The sequence below is a fragment of the Synchiropus splendidus genome, chromosome 10 (assembly GCF_027744825.2).
Source record: "Synchiropus splendidus isolate RoL2022-P1 chromosome 10, RoL_Sspl_1.0, whole genome shotgun sequence".
NCBI lineage: Eukaryota > Metazoa > Chordata > Actinopteri > Syngnathiformes > Callionymidae > Synchiropus > Synchiropus splendidus.
Genome location: NC_071343.1, coordinates 22,356,601 through 22,375,203, shown reverse-complemented (window position 1 = coordinate 22,375,203; position 18,603 = coordinate 22,356,601). Strand labels below are relative to the sequence as shown.

Genomic DNA, 18,603 nt, shown 5'->3' with positions numbered 1-18,603 from the left:
TAAAGTGACACACTGGTGTCTTTCATGCTGTCGGAACGCTGTCCACCCCAAAGCACTCATGCTCTCTCAGAATGTGGACTTTAGACTTTTCTAGGCCTTTTGAGTAAACTCACTCTTACAGAAACACTGAGGAAATGCATGAAATGCTTTACTTGACAAGTTGTGCGAAATTCAACTTGAATCAAATAAAGCTTTTTAAACCACTGACTTACTTCATGTATTGGTTAAACCTCAACTACACAACTGCCTCAGCAACTGCGACACCACACTAAAACGTTCCTTTTTTTGCTTTATAGCTTTTGCTATATCTGGGTCAAATGCCTTTTGACGATAAATATAGATAAGTATTTCGCTCCTGTTTTGTTTCTTTCTGAATTTTCCTCATAGGTGTCTGTGTCAGCCAGAGGAAAGCAGGTGGGTGGATATGCTGGTCCTCCGAGCCACTGCCACTGACTTGTAGCTAATCAGGTGTGTGGGAGTGGATGATTTACAAAGCAGAGAGGTCGACTGTAAGTGATGCTGTGAGGCTGATCTTTAGCATCCATGCACTTAGTCCCAGAGGATCCTGCATACATACACACATTTCTGAGGAATCACCTTCTAGTTTTCTGATCGGTTCAGTGTCCTGGATCAACAATAGATTCTTGATTCAGACCTACTACTTTTGATAGGAGAGAATTCAATCTAAAAGATGAAGTTCATATTTTTTATGTTTATTACATGGAAATGTGTCAAAGTCATAGCAGTCTCAGCGACACCCAGCAAGTATACTCACATACACGTATTCCAAACAGACCTGGAGACCGTCTCAGGTGGAAAGGCTTCCGACTGATTGTTATGTTGCTCAGTGGTACCTCCCTTTGTTTCTGTGATCAAGAATCCCCACAATAAATTAATCAAAAGTGACACAGCTAAGCACTTGAAGAGATCTTAGATAAAGGAGGATCCTGTCACTTTTTTATGTGTATTAATCTGACCAACATTTTTTCAGATACAGTTTAATCAATCAATAAATCAGTGTTTCCAATGACTTAATGAGGTGTCTGCATCTTTCTGAAGTTGTCAGTTCTTTATCTTGTCTGTCTTTGATCCAGCATGTGTGTGTGCGTGCGTGTGTGTGTGTGTGAGCTCTAAAGTCATTTACACTACAGAGGCTTCACCGTCACAGTGAGGTGTTCCTAGCATCAGGCTATTCATCCAAATATAGGTCCCCACGGCACGGGGTATCCCTAGGAAACATCCACACGTAATCACAGGTGCCTGTATAACCCCTCTGTATTCCTATATTTGACCAAGTATTGAACTTCGTCAAATGATGAAAATGAAAACATGTCGGGGAACTACTCTCAGCTTCTCCTCATGTTCCCCAGGGCTCAGCTGATTCCTATACAAGCCGACCCTCTGACTCAGATGTTTCCCTGGAGGAGGAAAAGGAGGGTGGGAAGCAAGAGAGGGAGCAGCAGGCAACTGTCCAGCTGGAGAGAGCAAAAGTAAGTGACTCCAAGAGCTGTCAATACTCTCTTTTGTTTCTCTCCTGTAACTGCTTGTGTTTGACGGAGTGACTTATATTGGTAACAGTCATCTTCAACATTGTTAAAGAAACAGTAATAGGTCCTACAGTTCATTTTGCAGTTGCAATCGACTGAGGCAGAACAATATAGCAAATGTGTGTCGCAAGTGACTGGGTGAGCAACCTAGTGGGGAATGTAGCAAGAACATGAGGTAAGGGAGTAGAGTAAGAGTATTTGTATACATTGGTCCCAGAGATGGTAATGAATTCATACAGTATAACACTGAGTTGGTGATGACAGGGTTGGTGCCATGGATTAAAGTTAACAGACAGACAGTGGCAGAGGGACTAAGTCAGTCGGTTGAAGAAGGAGGAAGTGATTTACTAAGATTTGGTGATTTGGTTAGTGATTGATAGGATTTGTGTGTCACTCAGTCACTGAGGAGTTTGGTAGTTTATTGAGTGAGAAGCACTAAAGTAAAAATGTGTGAGAAGCAAACACAGTTGCTTAAAGCAACTATTCCTTGTCTCTTCTGACCTCCAGACGAAGTCTGTGGCCTTTGCTGTGAGGACAAACATCAGCTACTGCGGCGCTCTGGACGAGGATGTTCCTGTTGCTGGAACCGCTGTCTCCTTTGATGCCAAGGACTTCCTGCATATCAAAGAGGTACGTTTCACTCTCCGTTGATCTTATTACATTTTCTTCCCCCTCTTGGTTCCTGCTCAAATAATTCTCCCCTTGTATGTTTTTGTTCGTTAGTTAGCAGTTTATTTGGATTGAAACGTGATTTCTAGCACTCTTATTGACTTAGTTTTGATGGCTTAATTTCATTTCAGAGTAACCACAAAAACATGTACAATGCCTCAAGTGTTTCATTTCAACCCGGAACAGAACGATTCAGTAATGAAGTTACTGAAGTGTAACATCATCAGTTCACAGGTCATAGAAGTAGTCAAAAAAATTAACACGTAGGAAAGAAGTAGAAGATTGCATGGTGAACTGTTCAATAAATCAAAAAGACACTCTGTGTTGTATAGCTGAGAACTACTGCTAATCCACCTGCGGGAATTAAGTTTGTCAAATGGCTAACAGATGTATATAATCTTTAAGGCAAAGCCTTGTGAGGTGGGAGGTTTAGTTGGAGCTGAAAAGATTCAACACACTCAAGGGCAGTCATCTCACCATCACTACTTTTGGGACCAATTTCTTTTAAGCTCTGCAGAGGGAAATCTGTTTACAAAGAGCTATGCAGGATTCTCTGTATCAAGCTAAGCGGTACAGGACAAAACAGGAAATTAAATTAACAAAATAAAACCAAACCATAGCATGATGGCCGGCATGGGAGGCAGAGGGAACACCTTCCTGATCGATGGTGACTGATGAGTTTTTACGTGTCTTTTCAGAGCAATTTCCATGTTTGAAAACAGAAATACTCAAAATAAATACTCAAAGAATACAATTATTGATGTGAGAATAAAATACCTTCAACCATGGGAGATGACATATTGCAACTTTGTTGTTTTCGTAGCATAAATCTAATGTTTTAATATCTGCAGAATAGCTCAGAATAGCTGTAACATACTTGTAAAGTACGAATAAACGCAACACATCCTCATCAATGTCCGTATTCAGTGAGGTGAACATTTTTTAACTTGCATGTGCATTGTCCACTATCCTTGAAATATAGTGTGGATCATTATTTCCCCCTGTGTGTTGATCTGAAGACTTAACATATTGCAAATTATGCCGTAGTTCATTCACCATTTTGCCTCTTCCGTTCTGATGGGTGCAAAGCCTCTTTTTCCATTCACTCTTGACTGAGGAAAGACAAGAGTGACAAAGTAAGGAAATGAAATGGGGGAAAAAAAGAGAAATGGGCAGAAATAAAGATGGATGTGTATATACTGTATATATATATATATATATATATATATATATATATATATATATATATATATATATATATATATATATATATATATATATATATATATATACATAGTTTCCTCATTTCTCCTGGTATTCCTTGCAAATGACATTGCATTCGCAGTGGCTTATGTTTTCATTCACTTGCTTCTCTGTGTTTCCCGTTGTAATCCCTGTCAGAAGAATTCATAAAATACATTACAAAGGATTGGAGTGAAAACGAGTTGCTGGTAGTTGTCTTGGTGTACTATAAATGTGATTATGTTTACTTTGCTTCCAGCTCTGCCACACGCAGGTCTCAGCCTGATCACAAAGCAGCTGTGGTTGGGGGAGATGAAGGTCTAATTCCAAGGGAAATCACAGCATTTGAAGACAATGCTTTGAATAATTTGATATTTCTTTTAGCCACAACACAGAATTGATTGTCTTACATGACGGTCAGACAACAAAGACATCTAAAAACTAATTTTCTCATTTTTTAGATGAGTAACCTCTCCTCAGGCATCCTGTGACTATAGATGAAGAGGTCTAGAACCACTTGCCTGACCTGAAGCGTTCCTGTTTGCATTGTGTTTTATTGATCATTTGCAGAAATACAACAATGACTGGTGGATTGGGCGTCTAGTGAAAGAAGGCTGTGAGATTGGCTTCATCCCGAGTCCTTTGAAATTGGAAAACATCCGACAGCAGCAAGAACAGAAGAGAGGACGATTCCATGGGTGAGTGAGGCAGGAGTTGTGGAAGATACATGGGGACGCGAGATGGAAAGGGTGACAGCAGGAGGACTAGCAGGGGAGCTGTCGAGGGAGGTGGGATAAAGAGCTTTAGATGATCTCAGGTACACTTTTTGGATGAGTGGAGAGTGACATTGTTGAGTTAGCAGATTGTGAGGAAGTGGGGTGGACGTGTTCCAAACCTTGTGTAGTGTTCAATCTCCTCTAAGCTTCTGGCCTCTGGCCAGCACTCTTTTTCCATCAGATGGTGTGAGGTGGACCAACGGCTGAGGAAACATATTCAAAATGATGTTTCCAATGAAATTAAACAATTTAACAAGATCAGAATTAATTGTTATAATATTTTGATTTGATTTAAAATTATCTGGTGATTTTGGTTGCATTAGTTAGTTAGGCACTATGATCTATTAAAGTTGTCATTACAGCATTTGTGAAGTTTATGTACATGTTTATTTTCATCAATAATATTTTTGTAACCAGTCTCATCAGACCTAGTACACTTGTTGGAAGAAGCTGTTAGTGCGTTTTGCTGCATTTACTCAGACATCTAGTTGAATAGTTCTTGTCTTTCCTTTTCACAATTGAGTTCAGGCATTGTCTGTTCAATTGCAGAAGCAAGTCCAGTGGGAATTCCTCCTCCAGTCTGGGCGATATGGTCTCTGGAACCTTCAAACCAAACCCTAACTCAGCAGGTCGGTTCCCAACTTGTGACATTTCCCAGATCTGTCGGGAATGTCAACTAACTGGTGTATCGTTACTTTCATATCTAATGTGTGATGACTGTGTGGACTTTACACACATTTACGTAATTGCTGTGTTTTGCTTTCATTTTTACAGGAAAGCAGAAGCAGAAAGTGGTGAGTGCAGCAATATACTTTATTATTATTAAAAACATTTGGACAAATACTTGGGGGGTACCTAACTTTGATGCCGGTGACAGTTTGTGGTTAAATACAACGACAATATACGTAAATTCAATGTGATTTCAGTGATCTTCCTACATGAGTGAGTGTTAAAACATCGTTGCCTGTCCACTTCTTCAGGCTGAGCATGTTCCTCCGTATGACGTGGTTCCATCCATGAGGCCAGTCGTCCTGGTTGGACCATCCCTGAAAGGTTACGAGGTGGGACTGTCTTTGCTTGGTTATTGATTCTGAGTCAGCCAGTGACACAGCTGAGTCACTCCCATGGCACGACATCACAAATGCTTCACCTCGCGTGATGCATCCCAGCAGAAACAGAAGTATCTGCTGAATAATTGGTGCTTTATCATCAGCAGAATATTTCTCATGCATAGATAATCCTTGAATGCCAGCAAGTGACAAACCAGAAGGATAAACTGCGGGTTCTGTACGACTCCAAATCCACACATTTTTGGGGTGGCAAGTTTGCAAGCAGCATAGTCCCAACAATGACTAAATGAAAAAAAAAAAAACAAACAGGAATGTCTTTTTAACTTCCACCCTTAGTCGGTTGTCATGGAACTGAACTCCTCGCCTCCCATTCTGTGTTGCCATAGCAACAGGATTGTGGATAAAGTGTGTCACTCTGAGAAAATGGAGCAGAGTTGGAGATTATAGCAGAGAATATTGAACAGAAATTAAAAGCATTCGCGGAAGACAGTTTATCCCATTAGACAACTAAATTGGCTTGTTGCTGACGGAAGTGCCAAGAGTGACAAGCTGATCCTGTGAGTGTGAGTACACTTCAGACCTCTGCACATTTTGACGATATAGTGACGTTTATCTGCCATGATGAACTCTTCAGGATCAACTTGGTCAAAATGTAAAAATCTTTTCGGACGAAAAGGGTGCTGGCAGAGGACGAAGGATGTAGGAATAGAGGGAAGGAGAGGCAGAAAAAGAGAGGAGACATGGGTCAGTTAAGGTGATGAACCATACTGATCATTAAACATTCACACGCTCATCTTTGAAGAAGTCATAAGATCCATTTAAGTTCAGTTGTGGACTTGCCACACGTATTCCTCTTGTCTTCAGTTAGGGTTTTAGAAAATTAGGGTAATTAGGGTAAAATTTAATCTCTTTTTGAATTTACTAATTCACTTGGCATTTATTTTCCCTCCACCTGACCTTCAATATAGGTGTCAACTCCTGTTATTGACAAGTAATTCATTAAAATGTATTGGCTTTATGATGAAAATCACTGTTCGGACACATCAGTAGTCACTCATACAGTATTACTTGTCTAGCGATTAACTGGAGTCTGAAAAACTGTGACAGTGAAAGTGGATTTGATTGTGGTTATGTATGCCTCACCAATCCTCTTCTGCGATTGGTCCTTTTGTCAATGTAGGTGACAGATATGATGCAGAAGGCGCTCTTTGACTTTCTGAAGCACAGATTTGATGGCAGGTGAGTGTCTCATCTACAGTAGGGCATCATGCTCCCTGTTTAGGAAGCGTAGATCAGATGTCCTGGATTGGACATATGTTAGACACCAGGTTCTGCACTGACCCAAGTGTGCCGAAGAAGAATGAACAATATGAGCATGTGATAAGAAATGAATGATGATAATCCTTTGATGACATATTTTTTTTAGTTTAGTCATCTGAGCGTTAAGTCTTATAGGCTGTGTGATCAACTAATAAATGACTCCCTGTTTGATTCTCATGCAAACAAAATTATAATCATATATTGAGTACCACCAGTTAGTCACCCGGTAAGCTATTTCTAAGTTTGATTGAAAACTATGGTCCATTTTGTCTAAATTGTCTAGACAAGACAAGTCTAAAGTGTTGCATCTCGTTGCAGGATTTCCATCACTCGGGTAACAGCTGACATATCATTGGCCAAGAGGTCAGTACTAAACAACCCCAGTAAGAGGGCCATCATTGAGAGGTCCAACACACGCTCCAGCCTTGGTAAACTCTTTCACTCAATGATGTGCACGTCTGGCTGAAGTAGAGACTCAATGTCTGTGTAACAAAAATCTGAACTCTCAAATCCTTATCCTAAAGAAACATGTGGTGTTTCCCCTTGTAGCTGAGGTCCAGAGTGAAATAGAAAGGATTTTTGAGCTGGCCCGGTCCCTGCAGCTCGTGGTGCTAGATGCCGACACCATTAACCATCCAACGCAGCTCATTAAGACCTCATTAGCGCCCATCATAATCCACGTCAAAGTGTCCTCACCTAAGGTAGGAGCACGGCACTCACCGCAGCACAAGCTAAATAATAGATCACACTTTTAGGGCTTTGAGAGCTCAACAACTAGCTCTGTGTTGGCCACTATAGGGTGCAATGTCCGATTGAATTTTTCTTTTTCATATCCTAGTTATTTACACTTCAAAGTAAAATGTAACCAAACCTACTGACACTGATGCTTTATCAGTGACAGGCTTTATATTGCCTGTATGGATTCACTGTTTGTTGTTTTTCCTTTCAGCCATTCATAAAGATATGTATTTGGGTTGTTAAGTTAGTATGTTTATATTGGTGAAATGAGACACATTTTAATTAGCTTACATTACATTGCCTTGATACGAATATTAAAATAAACAGTTTGAGTGATGCATTGAATGATTTAAGGGGCTGATGTTCATGGCGGCACAAACCTGGCTAGCTTCGCTGACATGGCTCAAGGCTTACCTCATTGTTGTTCGTTGTCATCATCTGAAGAGTGAAACTTGCCCCAGTCTTTGAAAAATAAACTTGTTGACTACTTGATTTGCCAGGAACAGTGAACAGTGTCACGTCTGATCAATGGCTGAATGGAATGTTTTTTTTTTTTTTTTTTTACAATTTCATTATTCAAGTGATGAGACATTATATTTTGCCCTTTTTTCCTTCTTGGAGATGCCGATACCAGGAACTCCATTTTGATAACGCTCACCTTACTATTTGTGCTGTACTCAGGTCCTTCAGCGTCTGATCAAGTCTCGAGGAAAATCTCAAAGCAAGCACTTAAACGTGCAACTGGTTGCAGCCGAGAAACTGTCCCAGTGTCCCTCTGTGGGTAAAACGTTTCAGTTTACGATTCCACAGGCTCGTGGTGATGCAGGAGCCCATCCATTTTTCTCTCCTCTCACCACAGGATATGTTTGATATAATCCTGGACGAGAACCAGCTGGAGGACGCATGTGAACACCTGGCGGAATACCTGGAGGCCTACTGGAGAGCTACACACACTTCACTGAGTACACCGCTCAACCCTCTGCTGGGCCGCAATCTGGGCTCCACTGCCCTCTCACCAGTTCCAACTGCCATTCAGGTGAGTCATATTAAGTCCCTTTGTTGACTGTTTGTCTTTAACTCTGGGTGTGTCCGCATTTATGACTGCACCACTGGTAGACGCCTTTGTCAAGGTCTGACCTGTGTGTCCGGCCGGTCTGATCCAGAGGTGCCTAGAATTGATGTTTGAATTGCGACGTAAGTGGGAGATCTGTGTTTACATTTTTTATCATGTCGGTGCCAAAACATCTCAGTTACAGGGAGGGACAAACTGCCCTGCTACCTGTCTTGAAATGTAATACGCATTTAAAGGGACTTGGTAATCTGTTTTTAAAGACAAAAACAATCAAAAATAATTTGAATAATGAACTGAATTTGTGGTTCAGGGTACTTCAAGGGTATATGGGAGATTGGAAAATATAGTTTGAGATATAGTATAAAATATAATTTGATCTTCACATGCCTATTGTTTCTGACTGGAGGTTATTTTTTCCACACACAGCTTTGGTTAAGTTGTTTTGATTCGTACTTCAAACTGTTTAAGACAGTGATTGATAAGTGGATCTATGTGTTCATCAGGCTCAAAGAAACCGCAACAGCCAACAAGACAGTTCAGCTGTCGAACGCCAAACCTTAATGCCAGCTGATGAGAACTACCAGAACGAGCGGGCGAGGAAGAATCGCAACAGGCTGTCTTCAAGCTCGCAGCACAGCAGAGACCATTCACCTCTGGTTGAGGAAGACTACCAGCACCCCTACCAGGACTCTTACAAGCCCCACCGCAACCGACTCCAAGATTCCAGGCAGAGGTTGTGAAGATGGTGACGGCGCTTCAATTCCAGCTGCAACGTTGACCCCATTATCCTGTTGGACATGGATCCTGCCAAATAAAGCATCCTGCGCTTTGTCAGAGAACGCAAGGGCTGGATTTAACAGTAGCACAATAGTAGGGTTAAATAGTAAAGTTTGTTGGTTTTAAGATGCTCCATGTTTGTTTGTGAAAGGTTCTTCTGAATCAAGGTTTCACATGTGATGCTGTAGCGTGCAGGAGAGCACTCTAATGCTGCTTTCAGTTTTGAGGTGAGGAACAGCATACACAGCTTGATCATGCGATTGTTTAGATTGGAGAAGCTCATTATGAGTTTTTAACGCCCTATTAAGGCAAGCTGATTTAGAACTTTTAAATGCGTAAAACTTTTCGGTTCATCTACCAGGTTATATCTTATTACTACGTCATTATTACATATGTCTCTGGTGCCATTTGTTATCAATCATGACAGAACATAACTCGCAAACTCTGGATGAGAATAACATCAGATGCAAAAGAAACAAGAAGACTCTTAGGCATGTTATCGATGTTTCAGCCATAAACACATGTAGCTCGCTAGTCTACTAACTACAGATGGCGTCAAATGAGGCGATTGGTTTAATTTGAAAATGTTTTACATGTAAATAAAGTCGAAGTTACTGAACTGAAGGTCGCAAGACTGGACTGGACTGGTACCATACATAACTCGGTAGATCTTCAATAACTTATCCTTTGTCTGATCAGGGATTCCTTCTTTTTTTCTGTCCCCAGTCACTCAAGCCAGGTGAGAGAACCCAAAACATTCCAAAGTTGAGATAAAGATGTTATTTGTCTGTCTCGTGGTGGGTCAGCCCTCCTCCATGCTGGGTACTTGTGGAAACCTTTCCATTGAGAAGCAGCGGCACTACTCAGTCTCCATCTGGATCCAATTTCTGAGTAAAATAACACCTAAAAAATATGTATTTTTGCTGCTTGCTTTTCTATATCTGATAACAGGGGAGCAGAGATTTTAAAAAGCTATTTTTCACCACACTGGTGTGTTAAAAAGAACACTAGCCTCTGCTGCCGTGTGTCTCCGTTATGTGACCCATCTCAGTTCTGTCTATTGCAGTGACAAGATGATGATGATAGTTCACATTTTAAAAGCATCACAATTACAAAGATAATACAAAATTTTAGTCAACATGTTTCCTTATTGACTTTTCATTTATTGATTTATCTACAAAATATGGTGGCATTTCTAGTTGTTTGAAGAGTCAAAGACAAAAATACTGCGTGGCAATGATGCATTTGTTTGCGTTTGCGTGCAATGTCATTTTACACTGAATGGAGTAATGAAATAAATTTCGGTCATAGTGTTTAATGGTTGTTTTTTTTCACATCGATATATATATATATATATATATATATATATATATATATATATATATATATATATATATAGGGTTATGTCAATGACGGTACTCACTAAGAATGTGTGTGTGTGTGTATGTGTGTGCCAGGTGAGAGAAGAATGTAAGTATATATATGTGTGTGTGTGTGTGTGTGTGTGTGCCAGGTGAGAGAAGAATATATATATATATATATATATATATATATATATATATATATATATATATATATATATATATATATATATATATATATATATATATATATATATTATATAAATTAAGGCAAAATATAACAACAATGACGTTAAACAAATTGTTTCGCTTTCAAATCTACGCCTCGTTGTCATTTGTAGTACGCATGCGCATCACTGACAGCTAGCCAGTGTGTTGACCGCAGCCAGCTGATTCTAGCAGCTTCGTGGTTTGTTTTCGTATTTTTCTCTCCTCATGCGAGAACAATGTATATTGTGGTTTGTAAGCGGATAGCCATTTGAATTTGCCATTACTGTACGTATGGCAGTGTTAATAGAATGTCGCTGTTCGCCGTATTTCGAAGCAATTTTCCAATGTAGCTGGTTAGCTAAAGTTGATAGCACAGTGTAGCATCAAGGCTAACTAGAATTCCAACAAGCTGGCTCATAAGCTCGCTGTTAACCATGGGAATACTTTTTACAAAGTTATGGAGGCTTTTTAATCACCAAGGTAAGAATGCATGTTTTTTGTCTGGAAATGTGAAAATAGAACACAGCTCGATGGGTTTTTCAAGGGCCCCTGCGAGAAGATTGACAGCAACAATTAATATTTTTGTTCATGAAAGTAAATCAAAAGACTATTTAAAGGTCGACGGTCTTACAGCCGTCTCTGTGCTTTAATGCAGTGTTGTACACTGTTATGTTTCCCTTTGAGCTCTCTAGAAGGAGCAGAATGAATAATAAACCATTTGTCCCCTTCTCAAAATTGTTTTGATTTCTCGAATATTGCCAGTCACTGCTGATTTTAATTAGCCAGGTTTTTACCAGTCAACACGCAAGTCTATTATGGAGAAGTCCTGGCTAGGTTGTATTGAGTATTGCTGGTTTTGGGATTGTTTTAGGCAGTGTTTTCACTGTTGAATCCCGCTAAACTAAGTGTGCTAATTAGACAAACATGAGGTTATTTCTGTGAAACTCTTTGCAAGTGGAATATTATTATTAAGGCAAAAGCCCAGCGAGGAACATGATGCCTCATGTGATTTCATTTTTCCTTCTTAATAATGTTTTTAATGTCTGATTAAAAAAATAGATTAAATGATACATATTTCATTGTTAAAATGTAACCCTGGAATTTTATGGCGCTCCAGATTCCCATCAAAATGAAACTCTTTCTCACCCCAACACTTCTTTCGAATTTCCCGTCACTGTGGCAAAGGAAGTAAAATTGTGTGAAATAAAACTCATCAAGTTAGATTAGTGTTGTCCAAATCGTGTATGCAATGTATAAATTAGTCTGAAGTTGTGCATTGAAAACCTGCACCACCCGATGCCTTGGGGACCGGTTAGAAGACCTGTGCTCTGTTGCTATGGGCAACCACCATCACCATTTTTCACTGTAATATTTAAATTAAGTGTTACGTCTCATCCGACAAGTTTTATATCCTTAATGATATAATTAAAGCAGAACATACTTAAATAAAGAATTTTGTCTCAGTGGTCTTGGAATACCAGAGGACAACATGCTTGACATAAATCGACTTTTAGACAGCAGGACACAGCGCTGATACATTAGTCAGCACAGCTATTTATTGTCATTGTTTATTCTTTCAGAGCACAAAGTTATCATTGTGGGCCTGGACAATGCTGGGAAGACTACCATTCTTTATCAGTTGTAAGTAACTACTGGTACATGCAACATATATGTAATATGTTTACTGAGCAGCACTTAGCAGAGAGCGCTAACATGTTATGTTAGCACAGTTCAGCTATGTGAAATCCTGCAATGAGTCCTTGGTACAAGTATTAAACTTGTGTGTTTACCAGAAAACAAATACAATGTTGCATCCTGCCGCCATCATAATATGGGGGAAAATGGATTCTGGGCAGAAATATAAATGTCTAATATTTTCATGAAAAAATTGAGCTATATTTCAGAATCTTTTTTTTTTCTTCCAGCCCTATAGGTTATTGTCATTAAGGATGCTCTGGTCGATCGTGATTTTTTTGTGCATGTGCTTATTATATATTTAATATATCATTTAGCACTTGACAGAGCACGGAGAGTTTTGCAGGGTCTGGAAGCCGAGACTGCTAGTTCCTCCGCAGCAGGCTGTTAGCGCAGCAGGCTGTTTAGCGACTCCCGCAGGTCTGAGCATGACATTCAGAACACTAAGCTAATTTCCCAAGAAATAATCATTAATTTCACCGAGCTGGATGAGCAGCCTTTTTCAGGTGTCATTTATGTGGAGACGGAAACGACCGGATCCGTTGCCATTATGGAGTTGGGTGCAGCGTTCACAGCGCCACCTGAATCTGAAACTTTTGAAAACATCCGGAGTGGAAACTCTGATAAATGCAGTGCTCTCTGTCTCGGAGTCCCGCTGCAAGCGGCTAGTATGTAAATATTTCACGGACATAGCAAAGTCTCAAGAGATTCACCAAACTGCATAGTCTCGCATCAAATGTAATGTTTTTCAGTTGTCCTTTTGACGGAATAGTTGCTGCGTTCATCATGTTTTTGTTTTTTTTCCCTATTTTTTGCCTTCTTGAAGAGGTATAATAAAACGTGCCTGAATTAAAATGATTTAATGGTTCATCTTGTAACATCATGTACACAGAACGTCTCATCATTTTGATTACAAATTCATTGTCAATCCATGTGATTGGTATCTGTGATCGGTGGTGATCGGCACTCTGGCTGATCAGTATTGGTGATCTGCGGCAAAAACCCTGATCGGAGCATCCCTAATTGGAATTATATTTTTGTGAAACATACTGTGCATGTACATTGAAATTGTTTGACCTTCCTTATTTTTGTGTAGTTCCATGAATGAGGTGGTGCACACGTCGCCTACTATTGGAAGCAACGTGGAGGAGATTGTGGTCAAAAACACTCATTTCCTGATGTGGGACATCGGGGGTCAGGAGTCTCTGAGGTCATCATGGAATACATACTACACAAACACAGAGGTACTAGAGGGGCATTAGTGATGCGTTAGGACATAGGGCATTTAGACACAATGCATGACAGGGAATTTGTTCTGAAGAAAAAAAGAACCAATAACAATGGGTCGGTTATGTGACACTATTTTGGTTTCGAAATCACAGTTATGGCGCCGCAAGGTCCTGAATACATTACCGCTAACCTGTTGTATCAATTGGTTGGAGCAAGACAAATCTTTTTGTTAGCAGCAGAAACTTCTGGGCAAGCAAGCGGGAAAGCCAGCTGATGTCTTTTGTTGCTCTTGCAACCTCCAAGTCTATCTAAAACATATCATATATCAGATGGCACCATGCTGGCAAAATGTATTGGGATATTATTTACAGACCATAGCCCCAGCCTTTCTCGCCCAACCGCTAAAAATCATAATAGGATGCTTCTAAAAAATGAAGCCCAGATTATTTAATGGTTTGAGAGAAATAATTGCTCTAGCAACTGCAGGTCACATGTTTCCACTGTTATGTGAAAATGTATGGGAGAAAAAATTCTGCCTAAGCTCCCAGTGACTCTAAGACCAGGATGATGTGATGAATTTAGTTTTCTTTTTATGCTTATGCATATGTCTTTCCTTATATATGACTTATTAATTGTTTCGGTTTGTGTTATACCTATGGAACCCTTGGATCCTCATTTTTGAATGTGCTATGAAATGTGAATTATTATTATTGTCCTAATAATTAGTGATTTAACAATTCTGTCTCCTCTGTCTAGTTTGTAATTGTGGTGGTGGACAGCACAGACAGGGAAAGAATATCAGTGACAAAAGAAGAACTGTACAAAATGCTTGCACATGAGGTGAGGTTGTTACATTTCTGTACTTCTGTACTTTTTGTGCTCTGTACATTGTGGAATCAAGCTTTACCAATAACAAGTCATAACCCATTTCTCCCATGTTATTCCGTAGTTCACTTTTATTTTTGTATTACACATTGGCCTTAGTAAATGTGTCAACTTGGTTATTCATTTTTGACATCCTGTAGGATTTGAGAAAGGCAGGACTTCTGATCTTTGCCAACAAACAAGATGTGAAAGGTTGCATGTCAGTGGCGGAGATCTCACAGAGCCTCCAACTGACCTCTGTGAAAGACCATCAGTGGCACATTCAGGCCTGCTGCGCCCTCACTGGGGAAGGGTGAGAACTGTGTTCTTCATAGCAATGTTTTTTCTGCCTGTGCTAATAAACAAGTGGATTAATGCATCTATTTATGTATGTGACTTAAACATTATTAATCAATCTTCTTTCCCACCCCCTCTCTGTCCCTGCACTCTTACATGATGATCTGCAGGTTGTGTCAAGGTCTGGAGTGGATGATGTCACGGCTTCGTGTCAGATGATGACTCCTATTTCTGCCTTGGAGCCTGCTGTCTCTCTTTTTCCTCCACAAATGAACTGAGCAATAGGATGGCAAGTGTTCTCTCCTGTCCTGTGAAGTTGGCACTGTCTGAAAACTCTCTCATATTTTCTTTTTGGTGATAATTTATTTTATAATAACGTCTTAACTCTGAAAAACAAACTTTTCTCCAAAATGTGACTGCAAGAAAGATTCCCAAATATTTTAAGTTGACTTTTCTGCACGGTTTTAGAAAAACACTAGTGTCGAGTTTGAGTCTTGGAGCCAAACTGGGACTATCTGTTGAGCCTGTGTGAATCCAGCCTTGTGGCCTTGCAGTATTGCCGGACTGGCTGTGGTACTTTTAATGCCTCCTGTGTGTACAGTACAAGTATTCTCCTTAAATGTGGTGCCTGCAGCAAAATGATCAAGACGCAAGTCTTGACAGTGACTGAAACAAACCCACAAGAGGGTTAAGTAACAAGTTTGCCCTTGACCTTTTTTGTTTATAAATTCTGGGTGAAATAAAGTGTTTTTAACTGTTCCAGGGAATTCTCCTCATCATGAGTGTTTTTTTTTCCCAGGTTGTGCTTGTGCTTTTATGCCTTTACCTTGAAATGAAATGTACTTATTCTGGCTTATTATTTTTTTATTTTACAGAGCATTTGAAGAGCAGAAACATGATTGAAGTGGGTAGAGCAGGAGAGGTAGAAGGAAACCACGTCATACATTGAGCAAAAGTTAGTGTAATCTTTTGTTAAAAACATGTCATTCACAATGAGCAAAGATTATTGTCAATCATTTATTTATTTTTAAGTAACTCAGAGAATCATGGAAAAAAAATTACTTAAGTTGAGGAGCAACTACTGAGCTTTAGTTGTTGGTCTTTGTATTTTCACCTTAGTGATAGTTTAATGTATATTAGACAATATTTAGCATTTTTTTTCGTGCAGTGGGTGGTGGGACAGTCCTGCCCTGCCATGTTCTGTAAAATAATGTGAAAATTAGTGCACCCTTGCAGACAAAGCTTCCTAAATCAACCCCAAATTAGAATTGTAAAAGCCAAGAAGAATTGTGCCCCATTGTACTCAAAATCTGGCTTTCAGTCCTTTTTTCATTAGTATGCGTCATGTTTCATTTTAAGCAGTGTCGCAAGGGATGAGGTATGAAAATGGCTGTCAGTGTCTGTCCTTTGAAAACATTTAACTAACTCCTACTAACTCCTCAGTCACCACCTGTCAGTATTGGGGTTGATGAGAAAGTCTCCGGTAAATCTGGTCTTTTCCAAGTTAATCACACGGACAATCAACCCAATAAGTAGGGATGGCCTCGACATTGCCTTGATGTAACGCATCACAAGACTCAAGACCGGTTCATTTCCAAGACCTTTAAACGTCACCATCACATTCTATGAGTCATTTTACACCCAGTAAGTGCTGACTTGTACTGTGAAACAGCTGTTTACAAGATCTGCTTTCACACTGAAGGAACCTTCTCTTTGATTAAATGGTTTCAGAATGCATTCAGAATGCTTAGGTTCTAGGCACCTTTTTAGCCTTGTACCTCTGCCATGTGTGAAAGCTGACACCAACTCGGAGGTAACAGAGGAGTCTGGAGGACTGTCGGTAAAGATAGTTGTTTTAAACCTACTTTTTCATTTGTTGTAAAAATCGTATGTTGTAAGCCTTTAATAAAGAGACATTTAATTATGAAAACCTATAAAACAATGCTGAGAATAAGTAATGTATTGCTTAGAAAATGCAAGTATGAAAAAATAATTGAAATCAACTCAAGAATGACGCAGGGATGGCAGAGCTCCAATATATACAAGCAGGACAGTACTGATGAGCCTTACTAGCAAAATACAATGTTATCCTTACTTGTTTACTCTCCCCAGACTACTGAACAAAGCAGCATATCAGTTATTCAACCATCCAAATTTCTGTCTGCTTAGTGGTTTCATAATGAAAATCAATGAGTTGATTTTGTTACAGATAAGTATTTCAGGGGTTGAAGAAACTGTGTTGAAAAGGGTTTGTTTGATAAGTGTAAAAAAAAAAAAAAAAAAAAAAAAAGAAAAGTTGGGTTGACCATTGAACTTGAATCATCATCGGTATAATCACGTGTATGAGAAATGACAACGTGATGTTGATTGTTGATTGATTGTTGTCATTTCCATGAGTAATCAGGATGCACCTTCAGTCATGTCTTTCAGACGTCAATGCTTTGATTTTAGCATTGATGTCAAGGAAACAAACACCATCAAAACAACAAGTGCATCAGCATCAGTCTAACAAATCTTTTATTTAAGGCTCATTACGTCAGTGTGGTGTCTTATGGGACAGCTGCTTGTTTATTGTGCTACAGCTGTCGCGTTTTCAGTCATGTTTTCCTGTGACAGTGTCATGTAGCTTCTTTCTGAACTCAAGATTGGACAAAGGTAAGTCCGTCACTCTACTATTGTTAAGTACAAATGCAAATACAAATTTCAAATATAGTCGTCTCTCTTCAGCTACTCCTCAGTGCTGATTTCCAATATGAATTATACTTTTTTTTTTTTTTTTAACTCACAACAACTTCACAATATTTTTGCGTTTAATGAAAGGTATGTGTAATTAACAAAAAAGCTTGTGAGAATGATTTTATTGATGACCAGAAATTGAATATAACAAATGTATTTTGTCTCACCATTAAAATTACATTATGCTCTTATGTCATTGTCAGTTGTTACCACTGATTGCTATGGACACATCTTCTTGGAATGTAATATTTTCCTTTTTGTACTTCAAGCTCAAAAGCTAAACTTTTGAATTTCACATTCGTCATTTATGTTTGGGTTTCAGTTGGGTGATGACTGTTGTGATTTTAAAAACAAGACAAAGCAAAGCTGAACGAATATTTATATCAGTCCCACATCAAACATGCGTACACCAACGATCCGTCATCTTAACCTCATCTGGGGGATCGAAAAGTCACAGAGAGAAGGACATGTTTTTATAATTCCTTCCCCTTTTTTGTATTTTGATATTTGGTTGTATTTAGGGGTTTCTTAATGAAATTCACTTTGATTTCCAGGGTTGTGTGAGAAAACTTAAGTGTAGATAATTTGACGCAGTAAGACTCTGTTAAAGATCACTTTAACAGAGTCATTAATCTTTGTGAACGTGTTGTTACACTTCTTTGTCCATTATTTGATGACTTTAAAAAGTTTCTGAGCGTGTAACTCTCAGTCATTATTCCTCATTCCTTGCGTCCTTTGGTAATGCGGCACTAGACATGATTAGCCACCTCTGGGTTTTGGTTTCCTTTGTACCATCTTGGAACCGAACTTTCGACTTCATAGAGAGCTAGAACAGCATGTATAAATTAATAAACACTCAATTGAATGTAAATTAGGGAGGATTTGATGCTACTCTTTACTTGTGGCTATGACAGTTACTTTCAGTGGCACAGCTGCAGGAGGAGGCAAATAAAAATGGAAGTACACAGTGTTGAACTTAAAAATTGTAGGACTTTTTTT

At 39.2% G+C, this 18,603-nt stretch overlaps 2 protein-coding genes across 5 annotated transcripts in view; both read left to right on the top strand.

Moving 5' to 3' along the window:
* Window positions 1–10,510, top strand: part of cacnb4a (calcium channel, voltage-dependent, beta 4a subunit) — a 28,612-nt gene extending 18,102 nt beyond the window's left edge. For all 3 annotated transcript variants that reach the window (XM_053876757.1, XM_053876755.1, XM_053876758.1), the window contains 12 exons: window positions 1,371–1,490; window positions 2,055–2,177; window positions 4,029–4,156; window positions 4,784–4,863; window positions 5,009–5,028; window positions 5,215–5,295; window positions 6,485–6,543; window positions 6,943–7,052; window positions 7,174–7,325; window positions 8,044–8,139; window positions 8,222–8,398; window positions 8,938–10,510. In XM_053876757.1, the coding sequence (XP_053732732.1) occupies window positions 1,371–1,490; window positions 2,055–2,177; window positions 4,029–4,156; window positions 4,784–4,863; window positions 5,009–5,028; window positions 5,215–5,295; window positions 6,485–6,543; window positions 6,943–7,052; window positions 7,174–7,325; window positions 8,044–8,139; window positions 8,222–8,398; window positions 8,938–9,174 (1,383 nt within the window). In that variant the 3' untranslated portion in view covers window positions 9,175–10,510. The remainder of the gene's footprint in view (window positions 1–1,370; window positions 1,491–2,054; window positions 2,178–4,028; window positions 4,157–4,783; window positions 4,864–5,008; window positions 5,029–5,214; window positions 5,296–6,484; window positions 6,544–6,942; window positions 7,053–7,173; window positions 7,326–8,043; window positions 8,140–8,221; window positions 8,399–8,937) is intronic.
* Window positions 10,511–10,934: 424 nt separating this feature from the next.
* arl5a (ADP-ribosylation factor-like 5A) lies at window positions 10,935–18,558 on the top strand. Of its 2 annotated transcripts, XR_008416002.1 has the most exons (7): window positions 10,935–11,262; window positions 12,363–12,423; window positions 13,574–13,721; window positions 14,464–14,547; window positions 14,733–14,884; window positions 15,039–15,157; window positions 15,744–18,558. XR_008416002.1 is itself a non-coding variant. In XM_053878205.1 (6 exons), exons 1-6 carry the CDS (start codon window positions 11,217–11,219, stop codon window positions 15,085–15,087), a joined length of 540 nt encoding a protein of 179 aa, XP_053734180.1. In that variant the 5' UTR covers window positions 10,935–11,216; the 3' UTR covers window positions 15,088–15,737. The 2 variants fall into 2 exon arrangements, 1 of the variants encoding a protein (XP_053734180.1); XM_053878205.1 differs by lacking the exon at window positions 15,744–18,558 and having other exon boundaries at window positions 15,039–15,737.
* The last annotated feature ends 45 nt before the right edge of the window (window positions 18,559–18,603 follow it).

Coding starts and splice junctions, on each gene's coding strand:
- arl5a (XM_053878205.1), top strand. CDS start 11,217: ATGGGAATACTTTTTACAAAGTTATGGAGGCTTTTTAATCACCAAG. Junction 11,263..12,362: donor GAGGCTTTTTAATCACCAAG/GTAAGAATGCAT, acceptor TTATTCTTTCAG/AGCACAAAGTTATCATTGTG. Junction 14,885..15,038: donor TGCGCCCTCACTGGGGAAGG/GTGAGAACTGTG, acceptor GATGATCTGCAG/GTTGTGTCAAGGTCTGGAGT.